The following is a 12,805-nucleotide window of genomic DNA, read 5'->3' on the forward strand; positions in this document are numbered from 1 at the left end:
AACTCCCGCTCCATTCCAGGCTTTTAGCTCCTTCCTTGTTTCGGGGGCTACCTTCATTCCTCATGCTTCGTTGGCCATCACCACCTGAGGGCTCAACTTGAGAGGAAGGTGGTTAGCATAGGTGGAAGACACTCCATGTCTCTGTTTTCAACTGCCATCAGCCTGGATCTGCTCTTCAAACGTTAAGCCATTTCTTCCTGAAGCAACACTTAGATGATTAACATCACATTTTATAACCTGGCTTTTGCTTTGTCAGAGGCATGAAATTCATAGTTGCGATGCAGTCTAACTAGTCCCAATACTTATCACCTAACCACGCTTGTCTGAAGTGAATATTTACTCATTAAATCACATAAAATCTCTTATTAGAAAAATACATCTTAAATCTGTAATATTTTTAAAAAAGTAGCCTGCCATGTCCTATTTATATACATCATAAGTGAGATTGTTCCATCTTTCCAATGTGGTTGAATATAATTTTCTGAGCTCTCATTCCTCTGAGATTTAATCTGATTTCCTAGCGTGTAGACAGATGGGCTCAGGACCAGTGGGTTTATGCTCCCCTGCCAGCAGATGGAGACAGCAAGATGACATCACAGTATATATAACCCTACAGTGACCCCAGTCTGCCAGTATTCTCTGTCACCAGCAGATGGTGGACATGCATCTCCCTATGCGACTTGCTTTGAACCTTTTGAAAGGAGAAATTCTAAATTCAGGAAAAGAAAGCCCTGCTATCCTGTGGTGATACCTAAAGGTCCCTCCCTCAGTTGAGAATTCCTGAGGCGATTTCCGTGGTCCTTCAGAGGTGTGCCTTGGTCCAGTAGCTGGATTTCCAGGCATGGGCCTAGTTACTAGTTCAGATGAAAGGTAGCAGGTGCAGGAGGCCAAGCGTGGCGGTGACAGCAGATGCCTTCTCCCCCTCCCCCACCCTCGCAGCCAGAGACCATCTCTGTATTCAGCTGGTAAGTGCTGAGCTCAGGTAAGGTTTAAAAAAAAAAAAAAGGAGAAAGTTTTACCCGAATCAGAGAAAGAGAGGTTTCAGGACTTTCTCCGTTCTCTGCGCACTGTGCCAACATTCATTCCGACTCCCGTTGGGGTTGGGGAACTAGGCAGCCTGGCGGGTTGAGTGGCCCCCAGTGGGCTAGGTCCCGCACTTAGACTTTTTTCGCGGCGGCCATTTTTCCGTGTTCTTGTGCGTGTTCTTCCTCTGTAGGTCGCCGGTGTGTGCAGTGTGCTGGCTCTGCGCGTGAGTTGTACACTTGGCTTTTGGGCGCGCTTTTTACGTGCACAAAGTTTATGTGCTTAACTTGGTGCACTGGTTGCGCGTGAACCTTGCTGCGCTTATTTTTTTACGTACATTTCATTTTTGAGCGCGAGCCATTCCAAAGCACATTTACCACAGTGATGGAGCCAGTAAGCAAGAATCTGAAGTGTTTTCCTATTTATGTAGCCTATCATTGGGACTTCTCAGCCTGACCTGGCTTTTAACCTGCGTCAGCGCTGGTCAGACGCGCAGGGAGATTTGTCTTACTCGGATTTTGCTAAGCCTGGCTCTTCCCATTCTGATGATGAGTTGGTCACGGCCTTGACTGGGGGGATGCCAGATCTTGGTTCTCCCTTGACTGGCTCCTCTGCTGCTGAGGGCACTTTTGTGAGACCAGTTCCAGTTCTTCTTAGCTTGGTCTAGACCCAGCTACGTTTTCTTGGGTGGAATCTTTTCAAGACTTACAAGCCTTTCTTCAGGCACAGTCCTCTGCTTCCCCCATTTCTGTCCAGTCAGACCCTCAGTGGTGGCTCTTCCCTCTTCTAGTCCTATGTTTAAGCACTGTGGCTTGCCTCTGCTCCAAGCGGGTGTTCCTGACAGGAATCTGGATGGTACTGATGATGAGGTTGATCCTGATTCCCTGGAAGATGGGGAAATTCCTCCAGGGCTGGAACCATATCGAACCATGTTGCAGTTCTTTCATAGAGATGAACTGCCAGCCCTGTTTTCCCAGACCTTGAAACAGCAGGGTGTTCCTGGTTTGGATGCTATCTCAGAGACGAGGAGGAATCCCATTTTGGTTTTCTTACGTAAAGCCTCTAGTTTTTTTTCCCTGTGATGGATGCCGTGCAGGAATTGATAGATCTGGAATGGGGATGCCCCAGAGACAAATTTTAAATGGGTCGGACATTGGAATGCCTGTACCCCCTGGATCCGGCTGTGAGAGAACGTTTGCGTTTTCCCAAAGTGGATGCTCTGGTATTGCTGTGTCTAAGCGGACGACTATCCCCGTAGCGGGAGGAGCAACCTTGAAGGATGTTCTGGGCTTTCAGATTTTTTTTGTCCCTATTGAGGGATGACCTTTCAGCAGACTCAGCCTTTTGGTAAGTCTCTGTCCTTTCGTCCCTGGCAGCCCAAGAGAGGAGTGGGCTCGGATGGTGGACCTTCCCGAGCTTCCCAATGAAGGTTTGCCGACTCATCTTCCAGAACAGGAAATAGGGGGATGTTGCACTCTCTTTTATCGGAGGTGAGATTACGTCAGACCAGTGGGTCCTGGAGGTGATACGCAAAGGGTATGCACTTGAATTTTGCAGTATTCCTTGGGACGTGTTTATAGTGTCCCCTTGCCACTCCCCGCTGAAGAAGCAGGCAATGGAGTTCATGCTTCTAAGGCTTCTCAAACTGAGAGCTGTGGTTCCGGTGCCCACATCTCAAGAAAGTATGGGGCGATAGTCCATTTATTTTGTTGTGCCCAAGAAGGAGGGCTCCTTTTGTCCCATCTTGGATCTCAAGAGGGTCAACAGTCACTTGAAGGTGACTCATTTTCAAATGGAAACCTTACTCTCTGTAATAATGGTGGTGCAGATGGGGGAATTTCTGACCTTGGATCTGTCAGTGGCTTACCTTCATATTCCCATATGATTGGAACACCAATGCTTTCTATGCTTTGCGGTGTTTGGGTGCCATTATCAGTTTTGGGCACTGCCTTTTGGTCTAGCCACCACTCCCAGAATATTTTCCAAGATTAAGGTGGTGGTAGCGGTGGCCTTGTGAAAAGAAGGCTGATTTGAGCCAAGTTTCAGGAAGAGAGCCACCTGGTGACACACAAGGTGATCTCCTTATTGCAGGAACTTGGTTGGGTGGTGAACCTGACCAAGAGCAATCTTCAACCATCCCAGTCATTGGAGTATCTGGGAATCCGGTTCAAAATGGGACAGGACAGTTTTCTTTCCAGAAGTTCGTCTCCAGAGATTGATGTCTCCAGTGCATCAGTAGATGAGCACCATATGCCCAACGGTGTGGTCATACCTACAGGTACTTGGCTTGATGGCAGCTATCTTGGAAGTGGTGCCGTGGGGATGGACGCATATGCGTCCTCTTCGGCGCTCTCTGTTATCTCTATCTCTGATTACCCTGTGCATAGTTATCTAACTTTCCAGTTTATAATTTGTCGTATTTATAAATTCCAGTTTATAATTTGTCGTATTTATAAATTTCTTTGTAAAGCGTGTTAAGCTAAGTTCATGTTGAATGTAAACCGATGTGTTACTCCCAATGAATGTCGGTATATAAAAAGCATTAAATAAATAAATAAATCTCATTGGAAGCCACAGTCTCAGAATAATGTGGTTCTACTCCACTTGTCAATTGAAATCTGTTCTCGCCTCCAGTGGTGGTTGCACGAGGATCATCTGAGAAAGGGAGTTCCCTTGTCCTCGTCCCTTGGTTGGTACTCATGACATGTGAGTCTCCATGGTTGGGGGGCTCACTGTCTGGAGTTAATGGCCTAGGGGTGCTGGAATGCTGAAGAGTCCCGCTGCAACATCATTCGCCTAGAGGCCTGGGCGATACAGCTGGCATGCTTGCAGTTCAGCCACAGGCTGCGGAATCAAGCAATTTACGTGATATCGGACAACGCGATGACAGTGACTTATATCAATTGCAGCAAGTGTCGCAGGAAATAGACCAGCTGATGGACTGGATGGAAGGTCATCTGCAGATGATCTCAGCTTCTCATATTGCAGGAAAAGACAACGTTTGGACCCAGAAGAGTGGTTGTTGTCAGCTGAGGTATTTCAGCTGATTGTGGATTGCTGGGGCCTTCCGTTACTAGACCTGCTGGTGACTTCTTGAAATGTGAAGGTTCCTCGCTTCTACAGTCGCAGGAGATCCGTGGTCCCTGGGAATAGACAATCTCGTACAAGTCTGGCTAGAAGACAGATTGCTTTTTGTCCTTCCTCCGTGGATCTTGCTGGGCAGGATAATTCGCAAGATTGAAGGCCTCAGGGTGCTAGTATTCCTGGTGGCGCCGGACTGGCCCAGGTGTCCGTGATTTGCAAGACAATTGTCCTCGCTGCAGCAGGATGTCTCCTCAGGTGATTACAGTTCCATGTCTAGAAGATGAAAGAACTGCAAAAGATGGAGTCAGGAAAGGCTCTGAAGCCTCAATGTGAACACGGGAAGATTAACCACACCCAGAGTTAGTCCTCCTCAAAGTCCCAGTGCCTCAAAAAGCAGAGAAAGCTCCAGGAGTCTGCCTTCCCTTATTACCACAGATCTGTTAGGAAAGTTCCCATCCTGCACATTGGCACCAGCTTTCAGATCTGCTATAGGCAAGAGTTTGAGCTAAGTGCAGAATCCTAAGGCACAGAACAAGGCACTAACAAGATTGCCTAGATGGTGCTAAGAATCGCCTCAGGGGCTGTCTCCCTTGGTGCTGAATACAGGGCTCTGCAGGGCCTGGCTCCAACTCGACACTGAGAAGGGTGTCATTGGTCTTGTTGATGAGGAGCTCTTCCACCCAGTTGAGTGTCATCCTCTGCAGCACAGAAGAACCTACATGGCACTGGGAAGTTTGTCTTCCCTAGATCCTCCAGTCTTGGCATGGCCCAAGGAACCTTCAGTGACATTGGTGCTGCCAGTCAGGGCACAGTCACCTCCACAACATGGAACACCTAAGTGCCAAGAAGTCAGCAGTAATTGACAAGGAATTGGAGCCTTGGCATGGAGAGAATCCCTACCAGTGTTGATAGTTTGACCTGATTCCAGTCAGCTGAGTGCATCAGCATAATCAGCACAGAATGCGTTGATGCCAAGTGTATCCTGGGCCCAATTACTAGCCTCACTGAGCTCTTCTTTGGTGCCACCTCATACTGTGGCTCCAAGTTAAGATGAATGTATCTGGATGTCAGATGAGGATGTTTCCCTGCCTATTCCAGTACTTAGAACCCCTCTGCAGAAGTTAGCCCAGCTGTCTGAGATGCCAAAGAATATATTTTCCTTCTTGCTTCTAGAGTCCCAGAGAGAAAGAAGGGAGCCTCTCCTATCCAGGATGGAGGACTTTTTCCTGCAATTCAGGGTTCTGATGATCCCCGAGATGTCCCTGTGTCCCCAAGAAGGGTTTCACTATCATGGCTGATTCCTCTCTCCTCGAGGCATCCCTGCCTAGGGATTCAAAGGGGGAATGAGTGTTTGGGTAATTGCCAAGTTCTTGTGGCCTGGTTTGGCCTCTGTTGGAAACAGGATGCTGGGCTTGATGGACCCTTGGTCTGACCCAGCATGGCAATTTCTTATGTTCTTATGATTCAGTTTGATCGGAGTTCATACCTATTCTCTCTCTGTTGGAGCAGTAGAAATCTTCTCTCCGGCTTCCCTCCTCTTTGTTCTAGTCATGGATGAGTGTTTCACAATGGTCAGATGAGGATGGGTTTACAGAGATTCCTTCCAATCCCTCTTCAGTCTGCCACGTCATAGTGAAATTGCCTCTCAAGGACATTAGTTACTCTTGGTTTCTGGAGAAGATGGCGAGTATGTTATCTATTAACCTCAAGAAGGCAGAGCACCTAAAAATGGATGTTTTCGAGCTGTTACAACTCATCCAGCCCTCAATGGTATTTGCTTCTCTTCTGGTCCACAACCTTTTAAGTATTTTTTAGCAGAGGATGAGGCAGTCTCCTAGTTCTTGCTTACCTGTGACGCACACAAGTTTGACTTGAAGTATCTGAGCTTTGGAATTGTCCAGCTTCTGCACCTCTTTGTTGTGGTGAACTCAGCTCTGAAGAGGGCAACAGGCTTTAGGGAGTATTCTAATATGCCACCCAGAAAAGACAAGAAGGATTGTGGCTTACCAGCTTTTCATGGTACAGTACATGCATAAATGCATCAGAAGCTGAAACTGCCAGCAAGCTCAGAGGATCCTCATCGGAGTGACTTCCAGTAGGCCTTGATAGATGCAAAGAAATAAGGTAAACAACTGATCCATTCCACTTATGAGGCATTTCATACTGCAATAAGTAGCTAAGGAAAATTTGCAATGTCTGTTGTAGCCAGGAGACTTGTTTGGCTCTATGTGAGCAGAATCCAGGAAGATATTTATAACTGGCAGATGTCCCTTGCACAATAAGAGGAGCCTGTCCTGCTTTTTTCCAGAGGCATTGGGGGCTCCTTTTTCAGCCCCAGCTACTTCTCTCCAGAGACTGACAGAGGAAAAGGCAGTAGTCTAAAGAGCATCAGTTGCAGCCCAAATCTTGGATGAGTTTTTGATGTCATGTTGTCATCCTCCCTGCCTTCTCTAGTGAGAGGGGGAGGGTTCATTCTTGCTTGTCACAATGGGTCTGCATTGCAAAGGACAAGGAAGTCTTGAGAATTGTGGTTATATGGCTACTGCTTGCACTTCTCTGAACTGGAAGACATCAGTTTCCAATTCCGACCCTACCTAGTCAGCTCAGCTACAGCTTGATATATAACATCTCTCCTACAGCAGAAGGCCATAGCAGTTATCCCTTCTTGAGAGTATGGCACAAGGTTCTACTCCTAGTACTAATTAATTCCCAATAAGTCAGGTGGGTTGCAACTCATCTTGAAACTGTGGAACTTGAGATCTGGGTGTGTCTGCTGTGGTGGATGAACCTGGAAGTTTGGATTTCCATTGTGAATCCCAGCACATCAAATGGTGCTGTCTACTGATACTTGCAACAGAGATTGGGAAGCACACACTAGCACTTCTTGGACCTAGGGAATGTGGTCCGAAGTAGAAAGTCATCTACAGTCTTCTGGAACTATAGGCCATTTAGTATGCATTAACAGCTTTCTCCAATCTGTTCTCAAACAAGAGATTCTTGGCCTGGACAGATAATTAGGTGGCCATGTTTTATATAAACAAGCAGATAGGCATAGATTTGTAAGCCCTCTGTGAAGAGGCCTTGTGGATCTAATTGTAGGCCTCACTTCACTCCTCCAGGCCGCTTACCTCCAGGGCATCCAAAATACATTAGTGGACCAGTTCAGAAAAGTTCTACAGCCGCATGAGTGGTCCCTAGATTGGAGGGTCGCAGATGACCTGTTGTTCCATTGGGGAACCCCAGTCATTGAGACCAAACAGCTGAAGATTAGCTCCCAGTACTTTCATACTAAACTGGAGCATTGGTCTTCTTTGTGCATACCCTCCAGTTCCACTTATTGCCAGAACTGTTTAGAAGCTTCTACAGGACAGGGTGAGGGTTAATCTCATAGCACCAGTCTGACCACTTCAAGTGTGCTATCCTTATCGCCTTGTCTGCTGGTTCAACCTTTCTAATCCAACTAGGGTTATCTCAGGCTCTTATCACCCAGGAGAAAAGAAAACTCTGCTACCTGAATTTCCATCCTTGGCTATCATGGTGTAGATATTGCATGCACAATAGTATTCTCTTTCATCCTTCCCAGGGCTGTGGAGGAAGTCCAGACTAGAACATGTTCCATCAGGAAGCCCTACAGTTTCACATGAAAGAGGTTCTCTGTATGGTGTGAGACCAGTCATCTGTACCTCTCTTTTCATGGTCTGTGAGACCTGCTTTATCTTTTCTTCCTCATCTTCAGGCCTCAGTATTTCTTCAGTCAGTATACATCTCTATGCCTTTGAGGCATATCACCAGCAGGTAGACAGAGAGCTCCTGTCTTTCTCTACCCTTTAGAGTCAAATTTCATGAAAAGACTGTGGCATACTAACCCTCCAATCAGTAAACCACCTGTGCTATGGGACCTCAGCATGGTCTTGGCTTAATTCATGAACCAAGGTGGTAGCCTGGAGACTGTGTTCCTTGTTGGTGTCACTTCAGCACAAAGAGTGAACAAATTATAGGCTCTGTTCTATTATTCAACAGGGTTGTTCTGCAAACTCATCCTGATTTTCTTCTGAAAACGATATCTGTATTCCACGTTCTTTCCAAAATCATATGCACGCAGAGGGGAATTGGCTTTTCACTTCTTGAACTGTAAGAGAGCCCTGTCTTATTAATTGCAGAGGACTCGGGCTCACACTCATGTTTTTCAGTTGGTTGTGTCCATTGATCCTAACAGATTGGGAAGGACAGTTACCAAAAGAAGTCTTTTTAATTGGCTAGCAGACTGCTATATGCTGGCTAGCTTACAGATTACAGACTGTCAAGACTCATCAAGTACAATCCATGGCTACCTCAGTGGCTTATCTGCAGGCCACTTCTATTGAAGATGTCTGCAAACCTGCTACTTATTTGTCAGTTCACACTTTATATCCTACTACTGTCTGGACAGCATGTCTCAAAGATACAACAACTTTGGATAAGCAGTTCTCTCTAGCCTGTAGTCCACTCTCCACCGGGTGTGATCCGGGTTGTCTATAAGTTAATTTCTCTGCAAAAATGACACAAGATGGGTGGCACCTCATGTAATTTTTGATACACCAGACTAACATGGTTATCCCTCTGAAGATTCTCTGCAAAGCAGCCCTCTCCACTGGTTATGGCTGATTTAATCCTACTTGTCAATGGAGAAAGCAAAGTTGCTTACCTGTATCAAGGACTCTTTGTAGACAGCAGGATAAATCAACCATATATATATTACCTGCCCAGCTTCTTGGAGAGTTTATTATTAAGCTTCAGAGTTAGCTCTGAATGAGACTGAGGGCATGAGGCAGCAGCTGCATGTGGGAACTCCCATGCATGATCAGAAAGACATCTGAACTCTGAGAACTGAGTTTGTGCTGATGCTGTCAGATGTCACCCGTTGGTTATGGCTGATTTTTGCTTGTTGTCTATGGAGAAGCCCTATTACAGATGAATAGCTTTGGTTTAGAAACATATTGCTTCAGTTGCCACTTTCAGATAGCCAACAGAATCTTGGAAGATACTTGTTTTCCAAAAAATAAATAAATAAAAGTCAAGGTTTAAAGTAAAAATAAACATAAAATGCTATAAACACCCCCCCCCCCCAAAAAAAAATTAAGGGGTAGATTTTCAAACCGCGCGAATTGGCGTACTTTTGCTGGCGCATCAGGCGCAAGCAAAAGTACGCGGGATTTTAGTAGATACGCGCATAGCCGCGCAAATCCTGGATCGGCGCGCGCAAGGCTATTGATTTTGTATAGCCGGCGCGCGCCGAGCCACGCAGCCTACCCCCGTTCCCTCCGAGGCCGCTCCGAAATCGGAGCGGCCTCGGAGGGAACTTTCTTTTGCCCTCCCCTCACCTTCCCCTCCCTTCCCCTACCTAACCCACCCGCCGGCCCTGTCTAAACCCCCCCCTTACCTTTGTCGGGGGATTTACGCCTCCTGGAGGGAGGCGTAAATCCCCGCGTGCCAGCAGGCCGCTAGCGCGCCGGGACGTGACCTGGGGGCGGGTACGGAGGGCGCGGCCACGCCCCCGGACCGCCCCGGGCCGTAACCACGCCCCCGGGCCCGCCCCCAAAACGCCGCGCCGACCTTACCCGCCCCCCGACACGCCCCCCTCGCCAAACCCCGGGACTTACGCGAGTCCCGGGGTCTGCGCGCGCCGGTAGGCCTATTGAACATAGGTGCACCGGCGCGCAGGGCCCTGCTCGCCTAAATCCGCCCGGATTTAGGCGGATTTAGGCGAGCAGGGCTCTGAAAAACCGCCCCTAAATTTGTAGCAGGACATGGGCCAGTTCCATTGCTTAATTTCAGTTGGACAATAAATTAGTAAACAAGAACTAAGAGATGTTGTACATGTAAGGATATTGAATCCTTGCATATTTGACAGTTTATTAATGTGTTTTGTAATTTAATTTACAAACTATTTTTAAATCCCTCCACTTTCTCCTTATTTTAAACAGATTATTGTTCAGTTGTGACCATTGTGGATCAGTCGAATGCCAAGTTAACCTGTATGCTTTTCAGTGGAAATCTAGATACACTTCCAAAAATCTACAAAATTGGAGACATCATTCGATTTCACAGAATAAAGGTATGCATTTATTATTTCAGAAGATAATTGTAAATGTTTAAGTAAATTGTAAATTAGTATAAGAATTACACAGCACACTAGAGAACTAATATTTCTGTAATACGTTTCCTTTAATATACTTTAATACTTTTATTGATTGACTGTAATTTTCTTTTTGAGGGCTCTATATAATGAGTATCCATTGGAGTTCAGCAGCAAATCTTGAGTACAGACTCTGTTGCTTGGATTCTCATTGATCTCCTTAGTTCTGCAGCCATGAATGAATAAATCTGGGATTTGTCCGTATTAATCTCCGCCGAGATGAGACCAAAAAATCTACTATCTTGTACCCAAAGTTAATCTCACCCTATTATATATTTTATGAAACAACAATTTATTAAAGAATAATTTAAAGAATAATTTATTGCGGAATGGGGTAAGTTTCATAAATTTTGACGCATGCCTCCACGGCCTTGCTTCAATTATTATGTTATAATCATCAACTTACCACCCTCCCACTCGCTTATTTTTATTCAACTTTTTTTTGAATTTTTAAAAATGTGATATCCTCTTAACCATATCCCCAAGTCCACCAAAATATGTGTCCATCAGTATTTAAAAAGTATTTTGTTTCGTTATTACTCCTTACTTTGTTGTAAAAGTCAAACTGAAATGATCTTCGCTCTTATTCCAATTCTATATTGGTGTTATGTTCTTATCTAGTGATGTTTTTTCTTTATCTATGGTTACATTGTTTAACCTAAATGTTTCTTTGTTCATTGAAACTTTGTTTCTTTAGAAACAATTGAATGTTCACTTGGTCTAAAGACTTAAATCTTGTATAATTCTTAAATGAACTTTTTCTGTCACTTGAAGGATTAGGTATAGTATCACATGGATTTGACAGAATAAAATATTCTCAAACGCCAAGGATCTTGCAAGTCACAAAAACTTATTTCTTATATGCTCACAAATGCCAATTAGATATTGTAAGTCACAAGAACTTATCTCCACGGGAGCATTTGTGAGCATATAAGAAATAAGTTTTTGTGACTTGCAAGATCCTTGGCGTTTGAGAATATTTTATTCTGTCAAATCCATGTGATACTATACCTAATCCTTCAAGTGACAGAAAAAGTTCATTTAAGAATTATACAAGATTTAAGTCTTTAGACCAGGTGAACATTCAATTGTTTCTAAAGAAATAAAGTTTCAATGAACAAAGAAACATTTAGGTTAAACAATGTAACCATAGATAAAGAAAAAACATCACTAGATAAGAACATAACACCAATATAGAATTGGAATAAGAGCGAAGATCATTTCAGTTTGACTTTTACAACAAAGTAAGGAGTAATAACGAAACAAAATACTGTTTTAAATACTGATGGACACATTTTTTGGTGGACTTGGGGATATGGTTAAGAGGATATCACATTTTTAAAAATTCAAAAAAAAGTTGAATAAAAATAAGCGAGTGGGAGGGTGGTAAGTTGATGATTATAACATAATAATTGAAGCAAGGCCGTGGAGGCATGCGTCAAAATTTATGAAACTTACCCCATTCCGCAATAAATTATTCTTTAAATTATTCTTTAATAAATTGTTGTTTCATAAAATATATAATAGGGTGAGATTAACTTTGGGTACAAGATAGTAAATCCGGGATTTGGCAATATGCAGCTTTGCCCATTTAGCATCTGCATCCATTAGGTCTGCTCTGTGCTTCTCCTGAGGACATTAAGGGGTAGATTTTCAGAGCCCTGCTCGCCTAAATCCGCCCAAAACCGGGCGGATTTAGGCGAGCAGGGCCCTGCGCGCCGGGAAGCCTATTTTACATAGGCCTCCCGGCGCGCGCAGAGCCCCGGGACTCGCGTAAGTCCCGGGGTTCTCGGAGGGGGGCGTGTCGGGGGCGTGTCGGGGGGCGGGCCCGGTCGTCGCGGCGTTCCGGGGGCGTGTCGGCAGCGTTTTGGGGGCGGGTACGGGGCGTGGCTACGGCCCGGGGGCGTGGCCGCGCCCTCCGTACCCGCCCCCAGGTCGCGGCCCGGCGCGCAGCAGGCCCGCTGGCGCGCGGGGATTTACGTCTCCCTCCGGGAGGCGTAAATCCCCCGACAAAGGTAAGGGGGGGGTGTAGACAGGGCCGGGCGGGTGGGTTAGGTAGGGGAAGGGAGGGGAAGGTGAGGGGAGGGCAAAGGAAAGTTCCCTCCAAGGCCGCTCCGATTTCGGAGCGGCCTTGGAGGGAACGGGGGGAGGTAGCGCGGCTCGGCGCGCGCAGGCTATACAAAATCGATAGCCTTGCGCGCGCCGATCCAGGATTTAGTGGATACGCGCGGCTCCGCGCGTATCTACTAAAATCCAGCGTACTTTTGTTTGCGCCTGGAGCGCAAACAAAAGTAGGCTGTTCGCGCTCGTCTGAAAATCTACCCCTAAGGATGCAACTTAAAATATTTCAGCCTCAGACTGTTTGGATTGTTGCATGATAAAACAGACCTTGATTTACATGTCAGTAAACATTTTACAAAGGTGCTTGTCATTTATTTTATGAGTAGGGAAAGCATACAGAAACATGACTCTGGGAATGTTTTTCAACATAGATGTCTAAAAGGATATGTGTGGAAATGGGGT

At 45.7% G+C, this 12,805-nt stretch overlaps 1 protein-coding gene across 3 annotated transcripts in view; it reads left to right on the plus strand.

Annotated features, from left to right (window-relative positions):
* The window catches only part of POT1 (protection of telomeres 1), a 364,682-nt gene that overhangs the window by 150,501 nt on the left and 201,376 nt on the right, over positions 1 to 12,805 (plus strand). For all 3 annotated transcript variants that reach the window (XR_003858606.1, XM_029615658.1, XM_029615659.1), the window contains exon 8: positions 10,071 to 10,201. Coding sequence is in view for 2 of the 3 variants with exons in the window: in XM_029615658.1 (XP_029471518.1) it covers positions 10,071 to 10,201 (131 nt within the window). In the remaining variant the exon portion in view is untranslated. The remainder of the gene's footprint in view (positions 1 to 10,070; positions 10,202 to 12,805) is intronic.

This window comes from Rhinatrema bivittatum, chromosome 9 (genome assembly GCF_901001135.1).
Source record: "Rhinatrema bivittatum chromosome 9, aRhiBiv1.1, whole genome shotgun sequence".
Lineage (NCBI taxonomy): Eukaryota > Metazoa > Chordata > Amphibia > Gymnophiona > Rhinatrematidae > Rhinatrema > Rhinatrema bivittatum.